This window comes from Temnothorax longispinosus, chromosome 6 (assembly GCF_030848805.1).
Source record: "Temnothorax longispinosus isolate EJ_2023e chromosome 6, Tlon_JGU_v1, whole genome shotgun sequence".
NCBI lineage: Eukaryota > Metazoa > Arthropoda > Insecta > Hymenoptera > Formicidae > Temnothorax > Temnothorax longispinosus.
The window spans coordinates 16741552-16769042 of record NC_092363.1 but is presented as its reverse complement, the minus strand read 5'-3'; the positions used below and the strand labels follow the sequence as shown (position 1 = coordinate 16769042).

Sequence of the window (27491 nt, the reverse complement as noted above, 5' to 3'; positions counted from 1 at the left end):
CCGCGTCGCTGTCCATGTCCGCCTGTCCCGTCGCTGGCATTGACCCTCGCTGTAGATGCAGCATGCAGCACGATGTCGACGAGAGGTGCCAAACGAAACGCCGTCCGTGGAAGTCGGCGAAAGCCGGAAGAAGCCTGGACGTCTCCTCCCCCTCTCTGAGCTCGATCGGTTAGCGATATGCCACCGCGAATTTCTGGTGCTCGCGTATCGAGATCAGAGAACGTAGAATTTCGATCGCTCGCGAAGATAAATTGAAGAAAAATTCAGGAACCAAGAAATGAATATGTTGTCTAAGGAAACAGACTTTGCCAGGTAATGGGAAAAAAACATTAAATAAAGTATAAAAGTAATTTGGAATATAAAATCTATGTGTAAAAATAGAATGTCATAATAAATAAAACTAGTATATTATAATAAGTGGTAATCACGAATAGAAGACTAGTAAAGTAAATTAAGATAATTATTTTGCAGAATTGGAACTGGATCTTGTTGTAAATGCTGGCCGAAAACAATGTTGCAACCATTATTTGCATAGTTTGAAACAATTAACACTTGAGTGAGATTTTAGGCATTATGCCCACTATAGAAAAAGTTAAAGGAGTCCTACAAGATTTATCGGTTGAACGGTTGCAGCAAAGTTCGGCAAGTTTCTACTGGCATTTTCTATCTGCGTCCTCAAGAACTCCACTGCGTTCCTCTCTGATAACTTAACCACCTTCTTCGTCTCCTCTGTCAAATCCGCTTTCAGTTGTCTCATTATATCTCGTTTGATCTCTATATCATCCTTTAAACTGTTTAGTATATGTACAGAGAGATGCAGTCCTTGCTGGATCATGATAATTTTGTCCTCCTTTAGGAACTCCTGCGGGTGATGGATCTCTTGATCCTTGTTGCTAGAGGACGACGGCGAGGACGTGCCCGACTGTACGTCATCCATCTCCAATTTACGAATATAATCTGATCCCAATTGTTCAAACCACTTGCACGCAGCTGAAGATTCAGTTAAAAATGTGGAAAACATACTTGCCATAAAAAATACCCGACGTTGAAGATAAAAGAATTTTCATATTATTTAAAATTCAAGCGACGAATGAAACATGAGTTTGCATTAATTTCTTTCAATCCGTTATTTTTATGTAATAAGTACAGATTAAATATATAAACAATAATCGTTTCTAATAAAACAAAACTTGTCGAAATATTGGTTCTAAAATTTTTCGTGGACGATGATGCTTTTCGATTTTCACGAGTACGTGCGGACTGTCGGATCTTATTTATTAACTTGCTTTGCGAATTATATTACCGATGGACTTGAAGTCTTCTCTGGATACAATTAAATAAATCACCGCACAGCCGGCAACGTAACGGCAAATGCTTGTCTATTATGTGGCTCAACAATTTTTTATCCTCCAAGTTCAGTTTTTGCTGCTTGCTGTCCGAAGTGAAAAATCTTCGAAAACGGATATACGGACGTGATTGCCGAAACGATCGGGTGTTTACTGATCGAACTGTTCAACGACAAACCAGTTTGGCCGTGGGGGAATAACAATATAAACAGACAAGTACGTACAAAGTAGAAATATACGAAAGTCAGAGATTACACGTTATGAACGTCCGCATCATTAGATTACATTTTCTACGTTGTATTTATAATTTGACAAATAAAAAAAGAACTTTGGATGGAGCAAACCTCATTTACAGCTAAATAAAAATTAAAAAATCTCCATCTCGTTTTTTTATTTAAACTTAGGGAAAGAGTTACATATTTTATATTGTTTTTAAAACAAATTAGAAATGAAGAAGCTTTATTTAATAGAGGAGTTTACGTTTTCAATAGATGATTCGATTTCTGGAAATTATAAATCAGTGGATCAGGGCTAAATGTAGGACGAGGACAGCCACATAATGTTCTCTCTCTCTCTCTCTCTCTTTCTTTCTTGCGTTATAATGCGGAAGGTATTGTTTATTGTATAGTCTATAAGCTCCATATGTAAATTAGAATACGATTATTTATGTATTTTTTAATTAAATATACTTATGGCTAGACGCAATATTTGATTTTTTAATTAAAAAATACATAAATCGTATTCTAATTTACATATGGAGCTTATAGACTATACAATAAACAATACTTTCCGCATTATAACACAAGAAAAAGAGAGAGAACATTACGTGGTTGTCCTCGTCCTACAGTATGCATGCACAGTTTGGTTCAGTCGGGAGGACGTAAAAATGGGCGGACAAATGAAGGACGTACGCATAACTAAGGAACAATAAGCTTTTATTTTTAAACAGAAAATCATCCGTTACCTCATTGTGATTCATTATAAATATTAGCATGTACAAAAGATGACGAGAGACAAGGCTGCGAAGGCGCGAACACTGCGCTTGCGTTTATAAGCTAATGCTTTTGTTTCGTGTTACGTTTACATAATTCTCTTATACGTTAGTCCTGATGAAATTAATTAAGCGCGACAGGGATAGACGGATTACATCGGTCTGCCCATGCCACGTCCCATCGGCTGCTGCGGGCCGTCCTGACTGCTCTTGGGATTCCTGATAGTCTCGTCGACGGAAAGAATGAGGCAGGCGGCCTCCGTGGCGGCGGTCAACGCGTTGATCTTCACTATCGCCGGCTCCCAGACGCAGCACTGCATGTTGTCCGCGATATCCTCTGAATTTATATCGACGCCGTACCACTGCATGCCTTTGTGATGCTTCTGGCGCAATTTATTCAAGATATTCGTCGCGTCGAAGCCGGCGTTATCGCACAGTTGCCTGTAACCGTGATATTTATCGTTAATTACATCTCGTTAATGTTTAAGTAAAAATAATGTAGCAGCCTATCAAGCGAGAGACCCAGATTTGATCCCCGCCGCTCGGCATGTCAAAATACAAAAAGATTCATGTAGAAAAATATTTTTTCACCTTGATAAAAATAATTGAAAATGCGAATTGAACAAATAAATTGTGCGTTCCTTTGAAAATCCAAAGAATACGAATATTGTACACGCGAATATACCTCGGAATAACTTCGAGAGCTCTCGCTATCGCTCCTATCAAAAGCTGCTCCTTTCCAGCGATAGTGCGTGAGTGATCGCGCAAAGTCTTGGAGATCTCCATCTCGATGGCACCCCCGCCGGCGACCACCGCGTCGTTCTTCACCATGCGTCTGACAACCATGATTGCGTCGTGAAGGGACCTCTCCGTCTCTTCTAGAAACTGTTCCGCGCCTCCGCGCAGAATAAACGTGCACGTCTTCGCTCGCGAACACTCGTAGAAGATGTTGAACCTGAAGACACATATACAATTAGAAATCGTTACGCCTGATCGTTTTATAATAATAGAGTTAAACAATATGAGTGCTCAATCGTCATTTAATCACCTCTCGCCACCAATCTGCTTCTCCTCGAAAATCTGGCACCTTCCGAGATCGGAGTCCTTGATGCCGTGCACCGTCGTTAAAATTCCACCGCCGCACGCCTTCATCGTTCTCTTGAGATCCTCGTCGGGCACCCTACCCGCGCAGAACATGTCCCTGTCCGCGAAATACTGCGTTGCGACGTCGCCGATCGGCAACGTGGACAGCACCACTTTCGCGCCGCTCTTGTGAATCTGATCGAGCTTATCGTAGAGAATCTGCCATTCCGCGTCGACGATCTTCTGATACTCCGCTACATTGTCCACGCGCACTTCCGCGTTGTCCCGTTCCGCCTTCAATTCCAGTTCGATATTCAGCAACGCGATCTTGCACTGCTCGTATTTTTTCGGTTGCATTTCGAATCCGGCGTACGAGAAGGTCTTTTTAAAGGCGACTCCTTGGATCAGCTCCGACTCTTCCAGCGCGCCTCCAGAAATCTAAATACCATTCAAATATTAATTATTATTCTAGCGCACTGAAACCTTTCGTAAAATAAAAAATAGCGTAATCGCACACCTTTTTAATACCGATCATGTTAAGAGGAAGTAAGTCGTCTAGCATCATAACAGCCTTGACGACCAATTGGCTGAAATGTTTCTTCTGTTGATGTATCAACTTGGAGCTCATAGATGTGGCCGCGCATTTCTCCAGGAGCTCAATCTGTTTGGTCAAGTCGCTCTTGTCTAGCTTGACGCTTAGCTCGTTAATTTTATCTACGGCTATCTGAAGCGCGCGACGGAGGGCCTTGATGATTATGCGCGGGTGTACGCCCTCCTCTATAAACGATTTCATCTGTTTCAAGAACTCCCCCGCTAGCATAACCACGCTGGTCGTGCCATCTCCAACCTGTTGAACAATGACATATTCAATTAATCGTTCCTCGTCTCTTTACTCGCTATTTTATTTTAATATACAATTGTAAGGAAAATGTTCGAACGCTTATGAGACAATCGCATATCTTCAGGATATTGCCAGTCTACGCATTCCATATTTAATATCCTCTGAATATCCACTAGCATAACGTTATCCTCGTTACGTTATTGCCGAGCTTAAACTCGTTTTCAGAGAATGTGGACAAGCGCAGTAACATAGTTCTCACCTCTGCGTCCTGCGACTTTGCAATATCCACCAGAGTCTTTGCGGCGGGATGAACGATATCCAACAGATTCAGGATGGTAGCGCCATCGTTGGAGATGGTGCTCTTCCCATTTTGATCAACTATGAGCTTGTCCATGCCGCGAGGGCCCAGGGTGGTCCTGACGGCGTCCACGACAATCTGGCATGCATTTATATTGGATATCACTTGTTGCTTTCCCTGGGACGCGTCCGTGCCCTCTTTCAGCAAGATTATTTGAGGTTGCTGCAATCAAGGAGAAATATTGGAACGACAGACATATTCAGAGACATTTAACCCTAATTAAATGCAGGAAAGGTACCGTCGCATATTTCCCCATTCCGACACCGACAATACTTCTTTCTTTTAGGTAAATCGCGGAGCACAATAGCGCGATTGAAGCGAGGTCGTTGAAGATGAGAAAAACGAAGATCGGGATCCGCGATTCATTTGAAGATCCACATCGCCGGAGTCGATAAACAAGAACGGAGGGTGCGGCGTGAAATGGGTTTCCTTATAAGGTTATAAAAATCGGACCGGAGAGCCGACGAGGAACCGACGGGTTGCGAAAGCTGCGAAGCCGACTCGTCTGTCACGAGGTACTTCTCTTCGAGGGGACGCGAGGTTAAATAAGAGTAATAAGGGTGATAATAAGGGCGAGGCGCGAGTCGAGGGTGAAAATGAGGCACGAGGTACTGCACGAGTGCGTCATTTTGAGAACCGGCTCTGAGGCGAGAACGACGTGGGATATATCGTTGAAGGTGTGATTAGGGACGTTTTCTCGTCCTCTCTATTGAAGCTTACCATCTTGGAGTCTCTCTTCTTTCACGAGGTGGTTTCTATCACGCGCGCGATTTCGCGAATTTAATTTTCTTCGCGATCACCCCGATAGATCAACGCGAGCGGTGACGACTGTGACGAGTGACGAGCAGAGAGCACGCGTTCTCGAGAAGTATTGTGTAAAATGCCAAATGCCTCCTCGCTGGTCCGACTGCTGCATTTGTCCGATTTTCATCTCGGCTGACCTATCAGATCGCGAGACGCACCCACGGTCGTGAATACAGCCCTGCGTTCCGTAACGCGCATATGCGCGCATTTATCTATAGTTCAAAGATATAAAAAGGTAATATACGTTTAATAAGGTAATATACGGTAATAAGGTAATATACGTTTCCTAGTAGAATTTTCTTGCAAAAGAACCTACTTCTTAAATTATATATATTATTTACTAAACTATTATTTACTGTTCTGCAGTTATTATTACTTACCCTAGTAGCACATGATGGAGTATATAAAACGTATAATACTTATTCTTTAATATTCGTCGCGTGATGCGACGCGATGGATATGACATACGCTAATGTAAAGAGGAGAAGAAGACAATTCAAACTACACCGGCTTGACCGCGGCTTCCTGTCACGTGCGCTTTTGTTACTGTCGAACTCTCATTGGCTCCGTTCAGCAGACACAACTGTTGAGTTCGTCTTATCAACAATCTCCGTTGATTGGTTGGTTCTAAAAGTAAAAGCCAATCATGTTCGACTGCTACTGAGCGGCTTGGTCTGCTGAACGCGCCCATGTGGCTTGAGAGTATTGCGCTGCGCGGCACGTGACGCGTGATTGCGCCGATTGCGGGTCTAAAGGGCGCGTCATTCACACCGTCGCGATATGCGACAACGAGGACGACCCGTGCCCGAAAAGTGAGGTATATTTAAACGAACGATTTTCTTCGTAAAACTCATAATTTTACGATCTCTCGTACGAGCAAGCGAGTTAATTAACTCCTTTGACGCTTATCGTTAATTAACGCCGATTAACCAATTTTTGTTTGCACAATTTTAAGAATCCGCGTGCGGAATCCGAGGGCTCGCGCTCTCACGTTTCGATTACGTAAAACGTGCGGATCCGGAGCGTGTTATATATATTACGTGTATGAATTATCGTATATCTCCGCGACGCGGGACAGGAGACCCCCATGCGCTCGCCACGGGTTTATTTTTAAACGTCGCTATATTTGTATAGATCTGTCTCTTATGATATTGTTGTGTAATACGCCGCTCTGTCATCACCTGATCCCGGGGAAACGACTTGATCGGGGATCCGGGCGTTCCTCAGTCGTTCCCGCGCTTCCGCATCGCACCCTACATCTCCGACGATCGATACGCGGACGGGTTAACGGGTTTACCGAGGCTCGAGGACTCTCGTCGCCAGTTAACTTTCCTCTCCCCCCGCCAGAGTCAAACGGTGACGAGGAAATCGCACTCGAGATCAGCTGATTCTTGGTAAAGTTATTGTCACTCATATCAGGACATTTTCCCTAAGTGTCACTTATCAGCGCTTTTGTAATTTAACCTGTTCTCCATTTATCTCTTTCCATTTAAGTTAAGAAGGAAAGCCTGCGAGAACGAGAGCCTTCGGAGAGTCTGCGATTTAACGCGGCCGTTGTATTCGGCAACACCAAATAAATTGACTTGGGAACCGTCGATTTCTCATTTGGAGAAAGTTCAAGGTGATGAGTTCTCAGGCATTTGGAGAAAGTTCAAGGTGATGAGCTGCCGGAAATGTCAACGGGGTTCTTCCGAGGCCGCAGGCGCGTCTCTCGTGGAGGACAAACGTGCGAGGGATCGATACGTTTAAAATCTTATACTCGGTTCAAGACTTAAATTATTTGTTTAGGATCTTTTGGATGTTCAATGCAAGAATCTGAAAACTTTATTTTAGTGCAAACAATACAAAAAGAGAAATTTATATATATATATATATATATATATATATATATATAATTTAATTTATTAACTTTAGCTTACATGCTGAGACGTGAACTTGATTTACAATTTTTCTTTAACACACTTATTGTTAAGTAAAACCATCCATGCAAACCTTTTAGCTTATTACTACCTATATATAATCCTTCCTTGCTCTAATAGTCTCTTTCTCTCTCCACAGCTCAACACTTCCTTAACACATTCTATTTTACTATCCACTTCATTATTCTATATTCTTCCCAATAAGAAATTTATATATACAACGCATAAAAATGTAAAAAATAGATTTGTGTACATACATTGTATATGTGCAGGTCCCTTAAATTTGTTGAAAAATCTATCTTTTTCCTTTGAATTTTTCAAGGATTTAAACGGCCGTTGTTTTTAGTCTAGCGTGCATCGCGAGGAGAGGGAAGTCACGCGGGGAAGATGAAGACGATCTGGGTAATCGGCGGGCCGGGATGCGGCAAGGGGACGCAGTGCGACCGTATGATCGAGAAGTATGGATTACTTCACTTGAGCAGCGGCGATTTGTTAAGGGCGGAAGTCGCCAGTGGCAGCGAGAGAGGCGCGTCGCTCCAGGATCTCATGTCCAAGGGACTGTTCGTGCCAACGGTACATAATGTCATTCGAATTTCCATTTATTGATTCGACCATTCGAATCACCAGCTAATTGCCTTGCGCTTGTTAATTTAAACAAAAATGTAGATATAAAAGAAATATAAATATAATGTAAAATAAGATTTTGTTGCGAGAAAATAAGATTGAGGAAACTGCGCGCGTGCTAAAGATATAAATAAGCAAATAAAAATAGAAAAAGATATATTCGCGCGTCTTACGCGACCGAACCCGGTTTTTCTCAGTGTGAAGATCATGTGGTTTCGCTAGGACATTGTGCTGGCGCTAATAAAGGAACAGATGGACAAAGCTCGCGCGGAAGGAACTACGAAGACCGGATTTCTCATCGACGGCTACCCTCGTGAGAAAGATCAGGGTATTCTCTTTGAAGAAAACGTAAGGAGCTGACAACCTTCTCTCTTTACTGTCTGTCTCTTTCGTCTTGAACTGTCGACATGTTGCTGTGCAGGTGTGCCCCGTCGATTTAATTCTCTTCTTCGATGTAGCGAATGACACCCTGAAAAAGAGACTCTTCGGACGCGCCGCTGTGTCTCAAAGGGCGGACGACAACGAGGAGTCGATCAAAAAGAGAATCGAAATATTTAATGCGAAGAACAGCGAGATCGTCGAACATTACAAAGACAAAGTTGTCAGAGTGAGTTTAGAATATTTTTTTTATCTATTCCGCGACCGTCGCATATCTCACAAACTTGTACAAATTAATCGTTCCTTTTCAGATTAATGCGGAGGGAACAGTGGACGAAATATTCGCCGAGGTAACGAAAGCGTTGGACACTTTATTAGCTTAGATACGTTGCACCGGAAACTTTCAAAGAGCTGCAAGGGAGATTAGTTGCTCTTTAAAAACAAATCGTTACCAAAGTTTATTACATTCTAGATGACTTGTTGGAGACTCACTCGAATGAAATATACACGTACAAATTAGGTACTTTTGATTGTTAATTGTTGAATAAAACATAGAACTGCTTTAAGTCGCAACATTTGCATTGTCTATTCCAACAATCTATTTTTTAAGCAGAATTTTTTAGTTTCAGTTTAATCGTGATCTAACGAAATAAATTAAAATTAAATTAAAGCAAAAGTTCAACTTTTAATACTTTTGGCAAATTGCACAACTATAGGCTTATCTTTTAATATATATCCATTCGTTTCTTCGAGAGCCATTTTTGCCTGTACATCATTTTGTAAAGTGACAAAGGCTTGCCCCTTCATTCTTCCTTCTTGCATGAGACGTACGTCGTACCTGCAGATATTAATAAATATACATTATGAGATAGCATATAAATCGCATATTGCAATAGTAAAATGCCAGCAAAGTACTCACTCATTCTCGGAATCTTTCAATCCGGCGATAACGTATCTTTGATAAATGTAATGTAGATCCTTCGCTTCCACTTGCTTCGCGAGATTCTTTATGTAGAGGCGATTCGAAGGCTTGCCCGGATGATAATTCTTGAACACGGGAAGCAATCTCTGATCGTTAGCGGAGATCTTATTAGCCGCCAATTCTTCGGAAGTTATAAACTTATTTTTCTGCGTTTCTGCATTCTCCTCACTATCTTTGGCGTCCTCGGGAGCTTTATTAGCCGGGAATATTAAACCGAATCCGCCGTCCACGGCCACGGTGCTGTCTTGATTAGCAGCTGTTGCCTCCAGCGACTTGTCCAGAGTTTTCAATTCGATCTTGAGATTTTTAGTCTCCCCGCGTTGAACGGATTCGAACATATCTTCCGGTTTGAGCACTTTTTGCGAGGACGAGGGAGTCACGATGTTTTTGGCAGGATTCACGAACTTTGGAATTTTCAAACGCTTCGTAGATTGCGGTCGTTTTCTCTTAACAGGGATAACTTCTAGGGGTCGGACATTATCTTCCCCATCTGATTCCAACTCGGACTCCTCTTCCTCCATTTCTCTTTCGTCCACGCGCTCGTGAAATATATCTAAAAAGAAAGAACGCTATATTCATTTAATCACTGTCGATCGTTATTCATAATTTCGTTATTACATACCTTTGTACTTCTCCATATCGTACACTTCCCTGAGCATAGGAAATTCCGCATCCAATTCTTCAAAGGGAGGAGGTAGATTCATCTTATTCATCAAATGCAACACCTACGCATACATGCAACAGCTGTAATGTTGCCGATTAAAATTCTATTAAAATAGAATGTCGTAACGAAAACCCAACGGTTTTACCTGCGTGTAGAAAGCTGGCTGAGTCAACAACTGTACGGCTATCCTTATCAATGTACTTCTCGTCGGCGTCAGGTATTTGTATCTTATGTTTGGCGGCGGCGACTGACTGAACTCGTGACTCATCGTCCAATTGTTCAATTTTCGCAGGAATGCCTGGACGTGAGACTTGCTGACGGCCTCTGGTTTCACGTCGCTACTCGTCGGCGCTTTGCGTTCGATGTCTTGCTCCGAGAGCTCAGCGGGTACAGATCTCTTGGCATACTCGACCGTTAGATATTGCCCTCTGACATTTAACTGATGCAGGCGCAGCAGTGCTTCCGACGCCAATTGTTGGGACGGGAATTTGGCGTAGGTGACGGTGTACCTGCCGAACGGTCGTACCGTTCTGGTCTTGGTCGCGCCATATTTCTGCAATAATTCATCGCGCCGCTCGTCAGAAAGTTGCGGGGGCAAATGAAGAATCCTCAGCGTGTCGCACGCCTAGAAAATACATCGGGAAACTCGATATAGAATTAAATGTATCTATTTGAGGTTAGAAACGTAATTTTGATTTATAAAAATTAAAGCTTGAGCTTTCAATCGATTTAATAATGCTGTATAAAATATTATTTACTGGAATCATTTTCGATGATATTTTCTGTTGCACTTTCAATAAAAACAGAAGTAGTCTTCACTCGAGATGTTATCAAACAACTCCGACGAAATGTAAACAAAGTGCGGCATGGATGCTGTCACGTTTGAAACCGGCTACTTCCGGTTCGCAATTCGCATGTGTCACGTGTCACGTCTATTGTTGACCGCGTTCAGCAGACACAACTGTTGAGTTCGTCTTATCAACAGTCTACGTTGATTGGTTGGTTCTAAAAGTAAGAGCCAATCACGTTCGACTGCTACTAAGCGGCTTGGTCTGCTGAACGCGTCCATTCATACACCCTGACTGTAAATTTAAAGATTATATATATTTTTTTTATTAATATACAAATAGAAAGAAGAATTAAGAATTGTTTGATAACTCAGTAATAATTTAATACATATAAAATATTTCGTAATGACAATAATTTTGAATAATTTTATATTTAGTATATTTAATAAAGTACACTTTTATTAGGTACAATTATTGTTATTGATGATAGACAAAATTTTATTTGCCAATTAGTAATGCTTGTGCCTTTTAATTATCTTCTGGCCCACATAAGATGATTTTTAATAATGTGGTGTCGATATTAGCGGATTCTTCTTTAACTGACAGCCAAGAGATACGAGATGTCTAGACGCGTTCTAACCGGAAGCAGCCATTTCTTATCGCGAAAGCGTCCTCGACGCCAAGTCTTGGAACGTATAATATTCCGTGCATTTCATTTCCTTGGTTAGGTTAGGTTAGGTAATCGCCATCGCATTTTGAGTATTTAAATGACAGGAAAGTTTCGCGTGAAAGTTTGAAAAGAGAGCAGTCTTGAAGAAAGGAAGTGAAAAGGAAGCGACAATTGGATCGCATTCTTACAGGGACAGTAGTGGATTGCGGCAAAGTATATCCTCGAGATCGCACGTGAGACATGCAGTCGGAATTTTATACCTCTTGTATCAAAATAAACGGGATACCTGTTCTCCCACCGCTAGTAAGTACCTACTCGTTAACCAACGCTGCTTTATTATTTCTGTTGTACAGAATCGCTTTATGTTAATATTACGCCGTTCTCAGATGACCGACACCCTCAAGGAGGAAATGAGACGTTACAGGTCTCTGGCGGTCAAAGTGGAGGAGAACTTGAGGGATAGACAGCTCGTTAAACGCGTCATTCGAGATAAATACGTGCAGGCTGACATAACGGAGCCAGTAGATGAAATAAGGAGTATCAGATACAGTTCGGACAGCGACGTGTCCAGCCGTGACGTCGCTACCAGCATCGACACCAACAACAGCGACTCGCATTCCAAAACGACCATTGTCAAGCCGCAAGATGCTGTCGAAACTGGAGATGATCACGATATCCAGTCCCCCATATCGGACGTACAGCATTCGCAATTTCAAGTTTGTTTAACGAACAACACTGTTAACGATTCAAAACCTATAGCTGCTGCGACTGATCATAATAAATGTATCGATGCAATAGAGGTGGCGACGCCAGACGAAGATGTGACGTTAGCAGAGAGTTGGAAGCCCGAGGTGCCCAGAACGCTGGACATAGTTCCCATAACGTTAAGTAACGATGAGGAAGATACCTCTTCTTCCATAGGGGTTTCCAAAGAAACTGAAGATCCACCTAAATTGTCACGTCAAGGTTCTTACGTATTGGATACACCCAGTCCCATGTTGCTCGCTCACATGCATACAGAATTAACTGACGAAAACTACGTTCCCACACGTACCACTGATGTATCGCAACGAAAACAATGGAACATTGCGCAGCCTAAGGTGGAGTGGGAAAATAAACAATTTGTGGCAGAAGGTGTTGAAGCTTTAAGTAAATCGGAAGGTACAGCAAAAAAATCAACTCCTCAGCATAGAGAATCCGATAGTTCGACAGAATCACGTCAAGAAATCAAATCTACTAGTTCTACTAAAGGGATAATCGTTGAAGATGCGTGTAGATCGGACGCCATGCCAACTAAACATAATCGTAGATCTAATGCAGATTTTAAGAAGCAAAGTTCCTTAGACATATCAGAGAGGGACAGTGACACCAGCGTATCAAATTTATCGAGTAGAGAGTGCGCTGAAGATACGAATAGTCCTAAAATTCAGTTGTCTCGCGTAGATGAGAAGCAGCGTAGTAAAAAAGAAAGTATCACAGAACATCGCGATTCAAATGTCAAAACGAAGTCTTCCACGCCGGATAAGCTCTTGATGGTCTACAAAGAGATCGAGGAGATGCACAAGAAGCAGATGATGGAGCTGATATACCGTCAGCGGAAAGAGCAATCGCTGCTGCAAGCGGAATTCCAGAAGCAACAGATGCTCTTGTTGGCCGAGATACGAAAGTGTGCCTCCGGAGGTCCGCGTCAAGCGAACGCATCGAACGCTACGTCGAATCGATCGTTGTCGAGCAACGAGGCAAGGCAGCAGTCGAACATAAATTCTCCCGGCAATGTACCGATGGAAGCGCATCGTAATGTTAAATTACCGTTGGCGAATCGAGTGATCGTATGTCCGTTGGATTACCTCTCTCCGAGAAATTTATATCTGCTTAAACATCAGTCCTTTACCGCGGACAATTCTCCGGCTCTCGATTTCGACTTTACGAGAAAAGTGAGTTTATGCGATACCGCGTATAATAATAATAACAACAACAACAATATCAATAATAACGGTAATGACGATAGCAGCAGTTGCGAGTCGCGCGATCTTATTGTATGTAGGAATTCCAACGTGAGCCGGCAGTTATTTCCCTTGGATAGCAATACCACGCATGTACCGGTGCTGGACACCACGGCATATCACGATAAACACGTGAGTACTTTTAACATTTATGATTTTTCTAACGTATTTCAATGTTTCGTTGTTGAGAAACTCATTAAAATTATGTTACTGTGTAGGTACGGGCGGTGAATATCATCAACGCTTACACACGTGGTTACTTAGTGCGTAGATTAATGCGGACCGAGCGCGTTATCACGTTGAAAAAGATATATAAGGAGGCGTTGCAATGTATGCTCAAGTTACACGTTGACGCGCCCTTAAACTCGGCGGAGGTGGACTTCCTTCATCGTCTCCAGTTGCAGGTAAATTACACTTGTTCCTTAACTTATAAAATTATTTCACTGTTTGTATTTAGAGATTTTTGGTCGCATAACAATTAAACGATTTATCGTTTTCAAGTGTGACGCGGCGTCCATGAATATAGTGGAATTATTCGCCCAGTCGCCGACGAAAAGAATGAAAGTAATCGCGCAGGATCGCGAAATCAAGGAGTCTCGAGCGGGACGCCCGACTTCCGCTCGATCGTACTCGTTCGCCACTCAGAAGACTTTAGCCAGAAAGAATCTGAAGGAATTCGAGTCCACGTAAGCGTAGCTCCTTTTCTCATTGTTGCGTTCCGTCTATTTTATATTGTATATATTATATTGACAATTGTGCCTTTGTTATTGTTTAGAATGGCGAAGTACCACCGACCGTTGGTCGTCAAAAGGAACCCCGTTAGGTCTAGGTGTCAAACGTGGGCCTCGGATATGAGAGACAGACTTATGTCGCCAAATCCATTGCGTAAGCTTTCTGCATATACTTTGGTTACGTGCTTAATTTCCTGTAAACGGGTGAATTTAAAGGCAGATATATTTTTGTATTGCAGATCAGGGTATCAGGAGAAGCACGAGCACGGGAGCCGTACGGAAGCCGTGGCGATGACGAGACAGAGTGCCTTACGACGTTGATTAAGCGACACCGTCAATTTCACTGCGAGAAAGCGGAATCTACACGCGCGGAGTATGACGGATTATATCATTTGAAGCGGTTCGCGTTAGCTACTCCTGCCTTCAAGAAGCGCACTAGTGCCTAGTTCTTCTGATCAATTTATTTTATATCAAGGTACCAATCTCTGGACACGTACCTATGTCTGGACATTTTTATCGTTTTAATCCTTAAATAAGTCTATAACGCGAATTAAAATCAAAGAGAATTCAAGATAAAAATATTTTTCTCGCATTATGTTTTTATTGATTTTAACTCGTTATACTTATTTAAAAACTAAAATGATAAAGGTGTGCGGACATAGGTCTTGAGCGTCCCGGCATTGGTACATTTTACTTTATTATCGCATTTCTCTTGACTGATACATGACACTTATCTGTGATACGTTTATATTCAATATATATATCGCTTCCTATTTTCGATTTATTGAAGCCAAAACGAAGATTTATTACGCCAAAGCAAAATATACAGACGATAAATTGATTTTATTGTCGGGAGATTAATTATGAGGATAATCCTCTCTCTAATAAAGAATGCTGCTCTTTTTATGTTGAATCGTGGTGCTGTACGAATTGCTGCCCCCCTTGCGTCATCCCCCACGCCGCGTCATTCGAATTGTCACGTACGAGGTATCCGGTCCACCTTCGTAGACCGTCTATCGTTATTCGGCCGTTGCGATTTAAAGGGAGAAAAATCTCTCGATCGCTCCGGCCGTTTGTCCTCATTACGAGTATCCGCGATCCCGCTTCATGATGACACACTTCGGAGGATTACGTCTCGAGCCGAGCGCGGATGACTTGCGCGCATCAGCGCGTATCGAGTATTCTCGGCGGAGTCGAGGGCCCCCTGCGGGTGTTTCCGTTCGCCGTTCCGCAGAGCAGAGCGCGGAACCCGAGTCTGCGCCATGTCGGGCAGAGGCGTGTCCTCCGGCTCGCACGCTCGTATTTAGTACAACATTGGAGGCCCGCTTCACTCGTCCACGGTCTCTCGCGGCGGCAACGGCGGGTGCGCGCGCGAAAATTCATACCTCGCAGAGAGAAGGGTGGCGACGACGCGAAGGGTAGAAGGAAACGGAACGGGAGAGCGCGAGGGTAGTCGCCGCGCGTTGCCGACAACCCTGGCGACGTTGAGGGAAGAGCGCGGTTCCCCGTGGAAGATGTAACGATTTCCGCGAGGGCCTTCTCGCGCGGAAGGGAAAGAAGGAAAAACGGCGGCGGGGGAGGAGGCGAAGAAGCGGAGCGGCAGTCCCGCAGCGATTTTCTAATTCGAGGGGGAGAGACGCTTCGCCATCGGGAGGGAAGTTTCATGGCGTGAGGCGTCATCGGCGGCGCGGACGGACTCGCCCGTTTTTCTTCGCAGGAGGAGAGCCAGAGCTCCGCCGACAGTCAGGTAAACTTCGCTTTTCCGCAACTCCCTTCGATCTCGCAGAGACTTCTCTCTCGCCGAAGCTTATTTTCTTTTTTTTTCTCTCTCTCTCTCTTTATTTTCATTATTCAATTTCGCTGCGAAAGGCGCAGCGCGCGCGTACGCGCGAGGAGAGACGCGTCACGCGCGTCCTTCTTCTCTCCCTCGCGATCGACAGGGGCTGAAAGCAAGCGCGCAAAATAAATAAACGCTCGCGTCCGTCGAGGGTATACGCGGTGGTCCCATTCCGTTCCCAAAACATACAGGAGAACCGCGCGCGCGTCACATAAATTTCGCGAATCGCTCTCGCGCGTCACGTCCATCTCGCGAAAAGTCTATTCCGAGAGACGGAGAGGATGATGGAATCGGGCGGGACGATTCGCGCACGCGGTGGGCGCCGCGGCCGCGGCCGCGGCGGTATTTTAATCCCCTTATGGCGTAGACGCGGCCGCGTTTCAGCGGCATACGCAATTCCCTTTTTCGCGCTCCATCCACCGTCGTCCGACCTTCCCCATCCGTTCTCCCCTTTTTCTTTTCTTCCCCCGCGTTACGCGATATTTATAGCGGTGTGCTGCGACGGGGGTCTTCCTCTCTCTCCCCCCCTACCCTGAACGCGAGCCCGACGTCCGCTGTCCGTTTCGCCGTTCGAGGAGAATTTTCCGCGCGAATTCGCGTCCGACGAGCCCCCTAATCGTCATTTAGCGGTTCCGCTCCGCCGAGCAGCTCAGCAGCAACACCAGCGCAGCAGCCTGCAGCAGCTCGTTGAGCTCGTACAGTTTTATCATCGATCGCGCGCGGACGGCCGCACACCGTTTCGCCCGGCATTATTACACGTAGATGTGTTCGTGTCTGGCAACAGGTTACCTGTTCGACACCGTAGGAACGGAAATGATCCGATGACCGACTTTGCGCGGCCCTCTCCCTCCCCCTTCCCCCCAGATAGTACCATATCCAAAATCTTTTACATCATCGTGTCATAAAGACGTCTTAAAGATGTCTTTAAGACGTCTCGTCCCGATTTTGTCTGGGTTACGCGGGGAAGCGGGATCGTTTGGAGAACCGATCGAACTAGCGGTCTTATATATAATCGATCGTGTCGATTAAATGTTGGAATTATTCGTTCTCGTTGCGGATCTCGGACATTTATTTTCGCATCGTTATCGGAAAGACGCGCGGTCTCTCCCCTTTTTCACGTTGGAGGAGGAAGCGGCCGGTCTTCTGGTCTTGGCAGACAGTCTGTTTTTTTTTATTTTGCCAAGAAAAATAACCCCACGGGTGGGTTGAGAGAGCCCGGCGGATTTTCCGATGAGCGCGCGACGCTCCAGCCTCTTTTTGCGCGAAACGTAAACACGTATCGGTCGATGACTGCGGAATGGGCTGTCGTGGTGCGCGGCGAAGCGCGTGACTCCGGCGACGTTTATTCGCGATCGAACGAGGGGTACGTCGAATCATCCTCGCCCCGACGTCTCGGCGTCCCGGATACGCGTTCCGCGAATATGCGTCACGTTCGAGAGTCGTATATCCGTTTTGGCAAGGACGCGCGACCCGCTGGCTCGCGAATTATAAATCGCGGTCCTGCGGATGTAAACGAAACAAACAAACGGGAACGCGTTCTCCGCGTGCCCGCTGTCTCGCGTGCCTAATGTTTGCGTTATAAATCCCGCCGAGTTTCGACAAGTCTAGACCGCGGCTCGCTCGCAAAACGGCAGCCAACTGCTCCGCGCGTTTGGCGGGGTGCCAGACGCGACGACAATAAAAGCGGGACGGGCGAAATATGGGCGTCCGCGATAATTTCGCCCGAAATGGCAGGCCCCGAAATGGGCGAGCCGTCATCAGCGTTGAGTCGCGTGATGAAAAAAGGAAAACGACCAGCTGACAAGTCTCTCTCTCTCTCTCTCTCTCTCTCTCTCTCTCTCTCTCTCTCTCTCTCTCTCGCACACACACGATTTTACCTCTTTCCCTCGAAAGAGTTACGAAATTGCGAAACGTTAGACGAAGGGCGCTAATGGATGGCGAACGCGATGCGAAAGCGTGCGTAATTAGAACGCCGGGGAGTGTTAGTCACGAAGCGTTTTTACGTGAGGGTCTCCGAGGGATCGATGGGGAAAAGTGTCGCCTTCCCATTAATGTAATATTCCGGTTTCATCTGCGTGGCTGTGAATCAGATACGCGCGGGGGGCACTACCTCGTTCCCGCGAAACTTTCCGCGACAATTCGAGAGCAGGGTGCTTAATTCGCTACTTAACTGGCGCCCCGTCGGCCAGAGTCCCCCTTCCCCCTCGGTTTACTTTACTCTTAACTTTGTATCAATATATTTGCCCAGCACTTTGCGCGACTCTCGTTGTTCCGTCAGCCTTTCTTGCGGAACGATAAATACATTTTCTCTCCTTTCCTCCTCCTCCTTCTGCTCCTCCTTCTTCGCTATTCTTTTCTCCTGCGACGTTCCTCCATCCCACTTTTGCGTGTCGCCCAAAAAAAAACCCGGTCGATTCGTCGCGGGAAATTAACCTCGCCTTAATTTTCACCTTTTTTTCTGAAGCGGGTGACGGAGAGAGGGGTGGGGTGGGACAGGTAGGGTTGCGAAGCGTTGTTTCTCGTGGCGTGGGCTTTCTCGCAGCACACATGCGTGGCTCACACGGTGTACATAGTGCACACCGCCACTATCTCGTGTCCTCGTGTGTACTTCGCGTTTGCGTTCTGCAAGGGGTATGGGGGATGGTTTTATTGATCGTGGGGCAGGAAACGCTTTCGCGGCGCCGCGCATTGTGATCGTAAAACGAAGGAGCATCCGCGGAGTCATCCTTGAGATTTTTCCCCGTGATACACGAGGGGACGCGGGATCCCGCGGCCCGACCCCTCATCGATCCCACCGCTCCTCGTCGATATCGATCCCTCGTTTCAATAAACGGGAGCTGCGTCTAAGTTGCCGCGCGCGTCGCGAAAGAGACTGAAGACGAGGAGTTGGATTTCGCCGACAACGAAACGGCGAACGAGCGTCTCGTAAAGCGACGTGAAATAACGGGGGGGCTTCTCGGCTTCTCGGCCGGAAAGACCGCTTTTATCCCGATGATTCCTTCCCGCCTCGTATCCTCAGTCTTGCGAGCCGGATGTCGGTGCCAAAGGGCACAGCGGGGGGGCATCGCGTCCCACAAAGAGTATCCGATTACCGCGCGACATGCCCTTTTACGAGGAACGTGTGTCTCATTACGCGTATAAATAAAGTAACGCATACGACATGAGACGTGTAGGCATTTCGCGATGCCTCTCGCGTGCATTTTTACGCGTGAGGGAGCGGCTCGGAGGAGGAGAAAATAAAAAAAAAAGAGAGAAGTAACACCACCGAAATGCAGCTCGAAGTATCGAACGTATGAAGTACCCTCGGATCGACTCCGAGTACCCTTCGACACGGTGCCAAGTTTTGTCCCGTGCGACGTAAAAGTTTTCCGTCGTCTGGATGCCGATCACGTATATACGCGTCTCCTTCTCGTCGACTTTTTCGCTTTTCGCCGCTGAATCCCGCGAGAAACGCTCGACTTTCCGCCGTTGTACTTTTGCCGGTGATCGTGAAAACTCGAAGGGGAACGAGAAAGTGACCGAGTCGTATCGCGTCAGGTAAAAAAATACGTCTTTTTTTTAAATATTTTTTTAAATTAAGGACATGTGCACAGCAGGGAAGGAACATAATTTCGCAAAGTTACCTCCGTTCGCTTCATTAAACGGAGTGCCTCATTTTATGGATCGCGCGAATATCCGTGGCTTCGATGCGACGATCTATCAAACTATTATCCTACACTTCCTTAGTTCCTGAAATAGGAACAACTAGAAAATTGCTTTTTCTCCGCTGAATGGTTCGTTTCGCATATGAATTATGTACGCAGCTACGTCTCTGGTGGCGACAAAACCATTCTTTCTCAAAATAGTTCGTTAAAATAGGAGAGCTTAACTCTCGCCGACAACCTGGAAAAACGAAAGGATATAGGGAGCAGGGAGAGAAGTAGTTATGAAATATCTGGCGAAAGGTAGAAGAAACGGCGAGCTATTTGCTTACAAGCTCATATCACGTATCATTGGATATATGTATATATTGACGAGCTTGCGATATACATACGAACGGCTCTTTCCGACCGAACGGAGAGGGCGGATAACGCAAAACGAGAGGAGGGCCGGTCGGCAGCCCTTAAAAAGACGAGATACGCGCGTCGACGGAGAGTCGAAGATATTATTTCGCAGATGACCGAAAATGCGCGCGCGCGCGTCCGCAAGCCATCGCCGATCGCTTTGACACGCGTGATAATTCCATCGCAGTGCATCCTGTAAAACCCTGTAAATAGATCCTGTAGGCATTTAGATGAATTTAGAGATAGCCAATTAGTGCTGAGACGAGTTTGCCAGAGCGGTACGCGGGGGGTGGGGGGAGGTGCGGGAGGGGGCTAAATGTCGGGAGCTAAATGAGAATGCAATTAGAGGCAATTAGAAACGCATCTTCAAGTCCCCCCCCAGCGCGAATATTCCTTCGCTCGCGTTGGCTGCGAAGTAGTGGTGTCGATTGATTGATTAATTGCCGTAGTATATGTATATACGCGATTGCGCGTATTCAGTTGTTCGGCCACATTGCTCGCGAGCGAGCAGGCACGTAGACCGCTTTATCGACACCTCGCGTGCTTCACAATAACGTAATTTCACGATGGGACTGATTCTGGCATTTTTCTTTCCCTCTTGGCTTTTTCGATCGATTAGATCGCGACGTCGCGAGATCGTCCCGCGCCACCGGCCGAGCCGGCCGGGGTGGCGTGTGCTTCTCGTTGATAACGAATCGTCGGAGAGAAAAAAAAAGAAAGAAAGCGAAAGAAACGATCTCGCGACGACGCGAAACGGGGGTTGAAATTCGCCGCGGGGGAGAGACTGACTAGCGGGATTGACTGAGCCAAAGGGTTGTCTTTGCGGTGTTGCAGGATGCACGCGGTTGGATTACACTCGGCGCTGGCCATCAAGCGTCAGCGAATGCGCCGGGACGAGCAGCGTCGCGCGCGCGAACGTCGTTATAGCGCGCAATCGGGCGAAAGCGGCCTGACGTCGCCTAGGGCCTCGACCGGATCGCTGGACCACCATGGCAGGCATCACAAGAGCGCGCATGCCGGCGGGCGTGCGTCCGGCCAGGCTATGCTGGACACGAAGGTGGTCACCTCGATCGGGATGCTGCACATCGGCGTGGTGTTCCTGGTGCTGGGGGGTTTTCTGTTGGTGAGCGGTCTGCTGCCGGGCGACCTCGCTCACTGGGGCACCAAGTCATCCGGCGGCTGGTGGAACGAGCTCGTCGCCGTCGGCCTGTTCGCGATCATCGTCGGCGTCTTTCTCATCGTCCTGAATCGCGTCATCGCCAAGAAGGAGGAGGACGATCTCGAGGAGTACGTTCAACGGCAGCTCACCAGATCGCGATCCGGCCACCGATTGGAGCGGGACGTGGAGACCGGCGGGCTGACCACCCGCCACGGCAGACGAGCGAAGCAGATGAAGCAGGAGTCGTCGGACACCTCCCTCGAGATTAAGGACGACGACAAGGTCAACGGAAGCGGCGGCTCGCCGCGACGGAGCCCGCCGCCGGCGTACACGCCGCAGGCCGCGATCAACGGTGACAATCAGTCGGCGGTCCAATCGGCGCTCTATCTCGAGCAGATCACCGAGGAGGAGATTATCAGCGACCGCGTCGAAACCTCGACCACCAACAGCCTCAGCCCGGGCTCGCCCAGCGAGACCCGGGAGCTGCTGCAGAACGCGCGATACTCGAAGCAGAACGGGAACCCGCAGCAGGTTCACCGGCCTTACGTCTCCAAGATCTAGACGATATAGGCTCGAGAGAGATGAAAGGGAGCGACGCGACAAGCGGATAACGCGACGGTGCGACAAAGCTCGCTTTTTCATCCAGCCATTTTATCTATGGCGTCTTCCGACCGCGGTATTCTTGGGAGTGAATTTCCACTGTCGACGTATACATTCCCGTGTCCCCTGGATCGTACAACGGGCAACGAAATTGCGAGGAAACGCAACGCGAAGAAGAGCGAAGCGAGGCGAAGCTGCAAGATAGTCTGAACCAGCACGGACTTCGGAAAGACGAAATTTCCGCGCAAATCAAGCAGCGACTTTTCCGCGACGATCCTCGGTACTTGCGAGCCGAAACGCGCGTCGCGATATCCGGTCGTTTCTTCCGAGGGGGGGAAACTCGAGGGAAGCTTGAGAAGCGAAACTTTCGATAATCATACACACATAATCACAAACACTAAACGTACATTCGTACAACACGTTTGACAAGGTAGGGAACCGAAGAATCGAATTCAAGGACCAAGAAGACTAGCCGTGAAGATTATATCGTAGAATGAGGCACAACTTTGCGAAACGACTTTGGTGTTATTCTATATATATATATATTGAGAAGTACTCGATAAATAACCCGATTAAAAATAATCGTTTCTACTTAAAAGGAAAATCTATTAGGCATACAAGCGACGGCGTGTATTACGGTAATCCTCTATGCACTTTTTACTTGTTTTAAGTTCGATTCTCTCATTCCCTAATTTCTGAATATCGAGACATTTAAAGAGAGATATACATGTTGATTTAAATTACATTTATTCTTCATAGAAATGCAATCAGAGTATATTTCTTTACTTTAATCATTAATTGAACACCGTTCGAAGCGGTTGATTTCATTAAAAAGATGGAGAAAGTTATTTACTCATATCGTTACATTTAATATCGCGCATACAGCTGTACGTCGGAGGCTGAAAGAGTTTATGCATTAACGTGCGATGCGAATCGAAAATAAGGTCTCTAGAGGAAGAATAGCGTACGACGACATTCCGAAATTTGATTTCGATATATCTTACAATTAGCGCTAATATATATGGGACTATACTCTCTCTAACTTCGAAAAAATACGATTGACGTGCATATACGCGCATATGCACGGCGAATTTCAGCGTGTACGCCAGGAAGACGTGCAACTATTCGTCCAGCGACTGTTGGCGCAGCAGTATTGTTAAGCTAGCCGATAATTTGTAATGTGCTATATTCCTTTTTATAATATATTAAGCATTTATTTACACGTAAAACACATCGTACTAGCTTTAGTCGGCGAGATCCGCCGGGGGCGGTGAACGAGGTCGCGCGCGCGCAATTCTCTCTTTGGGATGTGTCGCGTGTGTGCGCGCGTGTTACGTGTGTGAATTCATATCACTCGACTTGAATTGGCGAAGGCAATAATCGCACGATGGAGAACCGCGCCGCGGTCGCTATTCGTTCGCGTTCCCGGAAATCTCTCTTCAAAATGAAATATCGTTATGCTCGGGCGCTACTGTTCTGTGATCCTAAGAAGAGAAGTTAATCGTCTTATACACGTCTTACATGTCAGATGAATTTATTGAAAAGCTAAAAGCTTCTTTCGAGCGGTATTGTGCGCGCGTGTGTGGGTGTGTGCTCCGTATATACATTACAGTATATCACTATATACGACCCATGCATGCATGCCGCGTAATTATGCAATGCGTGCTGTTTTTATCGCCATCGCGTGGCGCTCCGATTATTTCTTAATTAACGGAACGTTTCCACTGTGTATTTAATTGTACGTAATTACAATTTTTTACGCCTTTTGCAAATTTAAGAATGCAAGAGAGAGAGAGAGAGAGAGAGAGAGAGAGAGAGAGAGAGAGAGAGAGCACATGCGTGGAAGATTGTGGCGAAAGGGATATATAGAGAGAAATAGACAGACCGTGAGGGGGTGACAGGCGCGAATAGAAGGGGCGAAATTCATTACGATTAAATCGGAGCCGGTTGGCGCGCGTAATTAACATTAGGAACAAATTGGGATAAATTGGGGCAAATTGGGAAATTGCTCCATCAAGAGTCATGAAAAAAAGACTCGCTGGAAGAGGGAGATCGAGTCCGGATGAGAGACCGTGTTCTCAGATCAGACCAGATCGCTCTCGGTGTCCCGAGTCCCAGGATTCGCCCTTAAATCGACTCCGAATTAAACGTCGTGCAAAAGTGCCTTTGGTAATGTGCACTCCGGTATTCCTTTGGCGATAATCTCGCCTCGACGAGCACCCGTCTGATTCCTCGTCCCCTTCTTCACCCCCCCCCCCCCACACACACCCCTCGTACCTGTGTGCGAACGACTGGACGCGCGTGCGAATGTATAGATGATCGATTAAATTGTTTACCCCCCGAATCTCTGTGATCGCGTGTGCTTTCTCCGTTACGTCGGAAAAGTATATAGCTTTTCGTTTTCGGTCCCTGAGTTCTCCGCGTCGTCCGTTCGTTTTTTCTCGACTAAAAGGCTGAAATTGCGAACTAATCTTATAATATACATACAAATACATACATATATACGTATATATATATATATATAGCGTGTAAGTCTCTCTCGCAAAATTAAAGTCTAAGAGTATATACGTCTTCTTGAAAACTAAAGACTATATTTCCTCGTGTACTATCTCGATTGTAATTTCGTTGTTTACCATGATAGATTTACAGAGCACACGAATCTCCCTTTCAAGCGGAACCTATCCGCCTGGAGGAACGTCTGCTTCTCCAGGCGGTTACGTCCCGCTTGAACGATACAGACACACGAACGTCCTCAAAATAAGTGGTACAATTTATTACTCTACGTATATAGCGTCGCGCGCGTGCTTATCGGTTGCAAAACTTTTTAATATTTAAACAAGTGCATAAGCCGTGTATCGATTTCGACACGTAGGGGAGGTCATCTTTGGAAAAGACAAGTCCGCCTATAGAATTATCTGATTGCCGCGTTCGTTTCGCGTCCGCATACTTATCAGAGTTTTTTTTAGAGAGAAACACTTTTAGAGCTAGGTCTTGACTTGCACAGGGTGTCCCACTTGTGTGCCGCGTGTTATTTTTCAACGACAAATTCCTCGATTGGTCGAAGGAGCCGACCTCTCCTCGACATTTTCTCGAAAAGCGTCGCGAAAGATCACTTAGCTTTTCAATCTTCAGCGTTACGCACCTAAGCGTATCGATTTAGGATTCTATTAAACTTCCTCCAAGTTAAAAATGTAGCCCTCTCTTTCTCGTAAATTAAATTTCGCTTTCTGAACTTTGGACTTGCTGAAGAGAATCTTTCTTTTTTTTTTCGGTCGCTAATTATAACTAAAAATAACTCGAGAATTATCGCTCCGACATTTCTGCAGGGAGAAAAACTTCGAATTGAGAATGGGACACCGTACGTGCAGACGCAAATGGATTTTAATTGCCGTCGCGTTGATTATCAGTTTTGCAAAGCGACTCTCTCGGAGCGTCTTTAAACGACGATATAGGAAAAAGATCCGTCTCGCGCACGCACGCGTCGCGTCGCGTCGCCGCGAATGATCCTGCCGATTAGCCGTAGCTAAGGATAACGAAGGACCGCCGTTTCCCCGCTTCCGCGAGAGGAACGTGGACGATATCGGAAACGGGAGTTCCGACGATGAAAGTATATTGCCGGTGCTTACAATGGCACGAAACGAAAACCGAAATGCTCACTTGGCGAACAAATTTCCTGTTCCTGGATATATCTCGACGAATAATCCTTTCCCCGCACCTCTAAACTCCTGCCGAAAACTTGAATATACGAATTGTGGAGAGAGCGGATCGAGGGAAGAAAGCGACATTCCGCTTCTATTCATTCCGTTTTGACGTTGAACGTTCAATCGACACGATGGTAATTGACACGCGAACGGAAAACGCGGTGTATACGGTGGTGTTACGGTGTAAAGCGAAAAACGACGGGCGTATATCTGTTTGCGGAGCGATTTAGCGATATTACTATATTTATCGCGAGATTTACTACGACGCACGAGGATACATTTGCTCGGAAAGGGATTGGAATTATAGGGGGACGGACAGGAGGGATACGGTTTATATCGTATATCTCGTTACCGAATCGATGCCGCTATCTCCCATCCCCGTTCGTTCGGTCCGCCCCGCGGAAAGGAGGAAGCCAAGCCACGAAGACCGTCGTTATACGACAGAGGGAAAACCGTTGTTGTAATTACTATACTTATTGTAAAAATTATTATTATTACATCGCTGCTGTTTTTTGCGACTATTACAGTAGTTAATTTTACCATAGAAGTTTAAAAAGAAAACCTTTCTTATTGCGATTTCTCTATTGTACCACTTATATACAACTTGATGCACGAATTTTTCGAGAATAAATATTTATGAAACGCTCCATTCTTAACGAATGATTGTTCTTCTACGTTACAGAAAATCTCCCCGCCATTCCATCCGACGAATCGAATTACGTATTCATTATCAACCGTATAACTCTATCCATTTATCATGAGGTTTTATTCGCTCCGGACCCCCAGTCGTACGTTCGAATTGTCTCGTGCATATTGATGTTTCCGAATCGGGGTGGAGAAAGAATCTCGCCGATTAGTTTTACCCCGGGCGAGGACGCGCGTCGAAGTTGCCGTTTCGTCTCGTTAAGCGGAACGCTGCAGAGTCAGCAAAGTCGTCGTCGTCGTCGAGACTTCGTAACTTGAATAGTCGTTGTTCTTTTTCTTTCTTTTTCTACCCGGAACGGCCTCCTGGAACCTCGCTGCATCGACTGCGGGCCGGAGGGCGGATGCAATGACGTATCGACCGGCCCGAGGTCAACCGGGGTCACCAAAGTTCATAGCGCGTTTGGCGCAAAAGTAACCGGTGTCAGGCTGCAGGACGCCACCAAAAAGCGTTTATTCTCATAACGCTTGTTGTGTGTGTTGTTGTTTTTTTTTTTTTGTTATTGAAAACCTCGCCGTCGGCGCGCAATAAGAAATAACTCGACGCTGCCGATAGCGAGGTTCGGGGATATTTTGGTGATTCGCGCAAAAACTGTGTTCTCGAAATAGTTCCGAGACACCGATGAAATTGGCAAAAATTAGTAACAGAGTGAGATTAATTTGATTATTTCTCCAGACCACGTTCTCGCGAAAGAGAGATGAAACGTAAATTTGTAGTGTCTCCAAATTTCGCTGTTTAAGGAATAATTCGATGTCGAATTATTTGCAGATCTTGTTGGAATAATTTTTCTGAAGCCGAAAGATACGTCAAGGTATTCTTATCTTATATTTTTATTCGCATTACTAGCACTTATTGAATACCGCATACGTGTTTCTACCTCGCGCGAATTAAATTATCTCGAAAGGATGAAATGCGCAAATATCTTCTTTAAGCCACCGTATATTCCGTTCACGAGAGAGAGAAAGAGAGAGAGAGAGAGAGAGAAATCTTAAATAATACGTACGAAAAAGATAAATTAATAAATGTATTCGCGTGTGCAATTTTAGTAATAACCGAAAAACCGATATTAAATTCGATTAAAACGTTACTTCGTTAATAGACAGTATCTATTAGATACAGCGTCCTGTCAGTTAATTCCGGTAAGTCATGTTTACGGAACTCGATAATGTAATTGCCACGATATTTCCTTCCCCGCGAGAACGGTTATACATAAAGAGTGTTGGCTTTTTGTTTGATCAGGATGATTGGTGCTATGCCAGCGGTGGC

The 27491-nt window shown here is 45.7% G+C and overlaps 5 protein-coding genes and 1 long non-coding RNA gene across 11 annotated transcripts; 4 read left to right on the top strand and 2 right to left on the bottom strand.

The window, feature by feature from the left end:
• Window positions 1-130: 130 nt before the first annotated feature.
• LOC139815475 (uncharacterized) lies at window positions 131-1199 on the top strand. Its single transcript, XR_011732731.1, has 3 exons — window positions 131-312; window positions 472-642; window positions 857-1199. It is a non-coding gene; the product is annotated as an uncharacterized lncRNA (long non-coding RNA).
• Window positions 1200-2264: 1065 nt separating this feature from the next.
• On the bottom strand, window positions 2265-5499 carry Cct7 (chaperonin containing TCP1 subunit 7). The gene is made up of 6 exons (XM_071782402.1): window positions 5340-5499; window positions 4521-4781; window positions 3938-4267; window positions 3386-3858; window positions 3023-3292; window positions 2265-2778 (listed from the first exon to the last, which is right to left on the bottom strand). Exons 1-6 carry the CDS (start codon window positions 5340-5342, stop codon window positions 2490-2492), a joined length of 1626 nt encoding a protein of 541 aa, XP_071638503.1. The 5' UTR covers window positions 5343-5499; the 3' UTR covers window positions 2265-2489.
• Window positions 5500-6115: 616 nt separating this feature from the next.
• Window positions 6116-8917, top strand: Ak1 (Adenylate kinase 1). 6 transcript variants are annotated; one of them, XM_071780768.1, is made up of 6 exons: window positions 6360-6817; window positions 6918-7079; window positions 7689-7915; window positions 8189-8314; window positions 8388-8573; window positions 8656-8917. In XM_071780768.1, the coding sequence occupies exons 3-6, from the start codon at window positions 7730-7732 to the stop codon at window positions 8725-8727; spliced, it is 570 nt and encodes a 189-aa protein (XP_071636869.1). In that variant the 5' UTR covers window positions 6360-6817; window positions 6918-7079; window positions 7689-7729; the 3' UTR covers window positions 8728-8917. The 6 variants fall into 6 exon arrangements, with proteins under 6 accessions (XP_071636872.1, XP_071636869.1, XP_071636868.1 ...); XM_071780767.1 differs by having other exon boundaries at window positions 6361-6817; window positions 6918-7044; XM_071780771.1 differs by lacking the exons at window positions 6360-6817; window positions 6918-7079 and adding an exon at window positions 6116-6240.
• Window positions 8918-9009: 92 nt separating this feature from the next.
• On the bottom strand, window positions 9010-10892 carry LOC139814489 (RNA-binding region-containing protein 3). The gene is made up of 5 exons (XM_071780765.1): window positions 10749-10892; window positions 10136-10615; window positions 9949-10051; window positions 9264-9879; window positions 9010-9182 (listed from the first exon to the last, which is right to left on the bottom strand). The coding sequence occupies exons 1-5, from the start codon at window positions 10755-10757 to the stop codon at window positions 9023-9025; spliced, it is 1368 nt and encodes a 455-aa protein (XP_071636866.1). The 5' UTR covers window positions 10758-10892; the 3' UTR covers window positions 9010-9022.
• A 598-nt stretch (window positions 10893-11490) lies between these two features.
• Window positions 11491-15095, top strand: LOC139814580 (uncharacterized). The gene is made up of 6 exons (XM_071780922.1): window positions 11491-11751; window positions 11835-13583; window positions 13670-13855; window positions 13953-14137; window positions 14227-14336; window positions 14422-15095. The coding sequence occupies exons 1-6, from the start codon at window positions 11689-11691 to the stop codon at window positions 14475-14477; spliced, it is 2349 nt and encodes a 782-aa protein (XP_071637023.1). The 5' UTR covers window positions 11491-11688; the 3' UTR covers window positions 14478-15095.
• A 350-nt stretch (window positions 15096-15445) lies between these two features.
• On the top strand, window positions 15446-26178 carry LOC139815223 (uncharacterized). Its single transcript, XM_071781988.1, has 2 exons — window positions 15446-15929; window positions 20897-26178. Exon 2 carries the CDS (start codon window positions 20898-20900, stop codon window positions 21780-21782), a length of 885 nt encoding a protein of 294 aa, XP_071638089.1. The 5' UTR covers window positions 15446-15929; window position 20897; the 3' UTR covers window positions 21783-26178.
• The last annotated feature ends 1313 nt before the right edge of the window (window positions 26179-27491 follow it).

Bases quoted from the DNA above. Each gene is read 5' to 3' on its own strand.
- Cct7 (XM_071782402.1), bottom strand. The intron at 4,268-4,520 runs GTGAGAACTATG...ATTGTTCAACAG, and splicing joins CAAAGTCGCAGGACGCAGAG to GTTGGAGATGGCACGACCAG. The intron at 2,779-3,022 runs GTATATTCGCGT...TCACGGTTACAG, and splicing joins GCTCTCGAAGTTATTCCGAG to GCAACTGTGCGATAACGCCG.
- Ak1 (XM_071780771.1), top strand. From the start codon at position 7,730: ATGAAGACGATCTGGGTAATCGGCGGGCCGGGATGCGGCAAGGGGACG. The intron at 7,916-8,188 runs GTACATAATGTC...TGGTTTCGCTAG, and splicing joins AGGGACTGTTCGTGCCAACG to GACATTGTGCTGGCGCTAAT. The intron at 8,574-8,655 runs GTGAGTTTAGAA...GTTCCTTTTCAG, and splicing joins ACAAAGACAAAGTTGTCAGA to ATTAATGCGGAGGGAACAGT.
- LOC139814489 (XM_071780765.1), bottom strand. The intron at 10,052-10,135 runs GTAAAACCGTTG...ATGTATGCGTAG, and splicing joins AGCCAGCTTTCTACACGCAG to GTGTTGCATTTGATGAATAA. The intron at 9,183-9,263 runs GTGAGTACTTTG...TAATATCTGCAG, and splicing joins TTGAAAGATTCCGAGAATGA to GTACGACGTACGTCTCATGC.
- LOC139814580 (XM_071780922.1), top strand. From the start codon at position 11,689: ATGCAGTCGGAATTTTATACCTCTTGTATCAAAATAAACGGGATACCT. The intron at 11,752-11,834 runs GTAAGTACCTAC...CGCCGTTCTCAG, and splicing joins TACCTGTTCTCCCACCGCTA to ATGACCGACACCCTCAAGGA. The intron at 13,584-13,669 runs GTGAGTACTTTT...GTTACTGTGTAG, and splicing joins CGGCATATCACGATAAACAC to GTACGGGCGGTGAATATCAT.
- LOC139815223 (XM_071781988.1), top strand. From the start codon at position 20,898: ATGCACGCGGTTGGATTACACTCGGCGCTGGCCATCAAGCGTCAGCGA.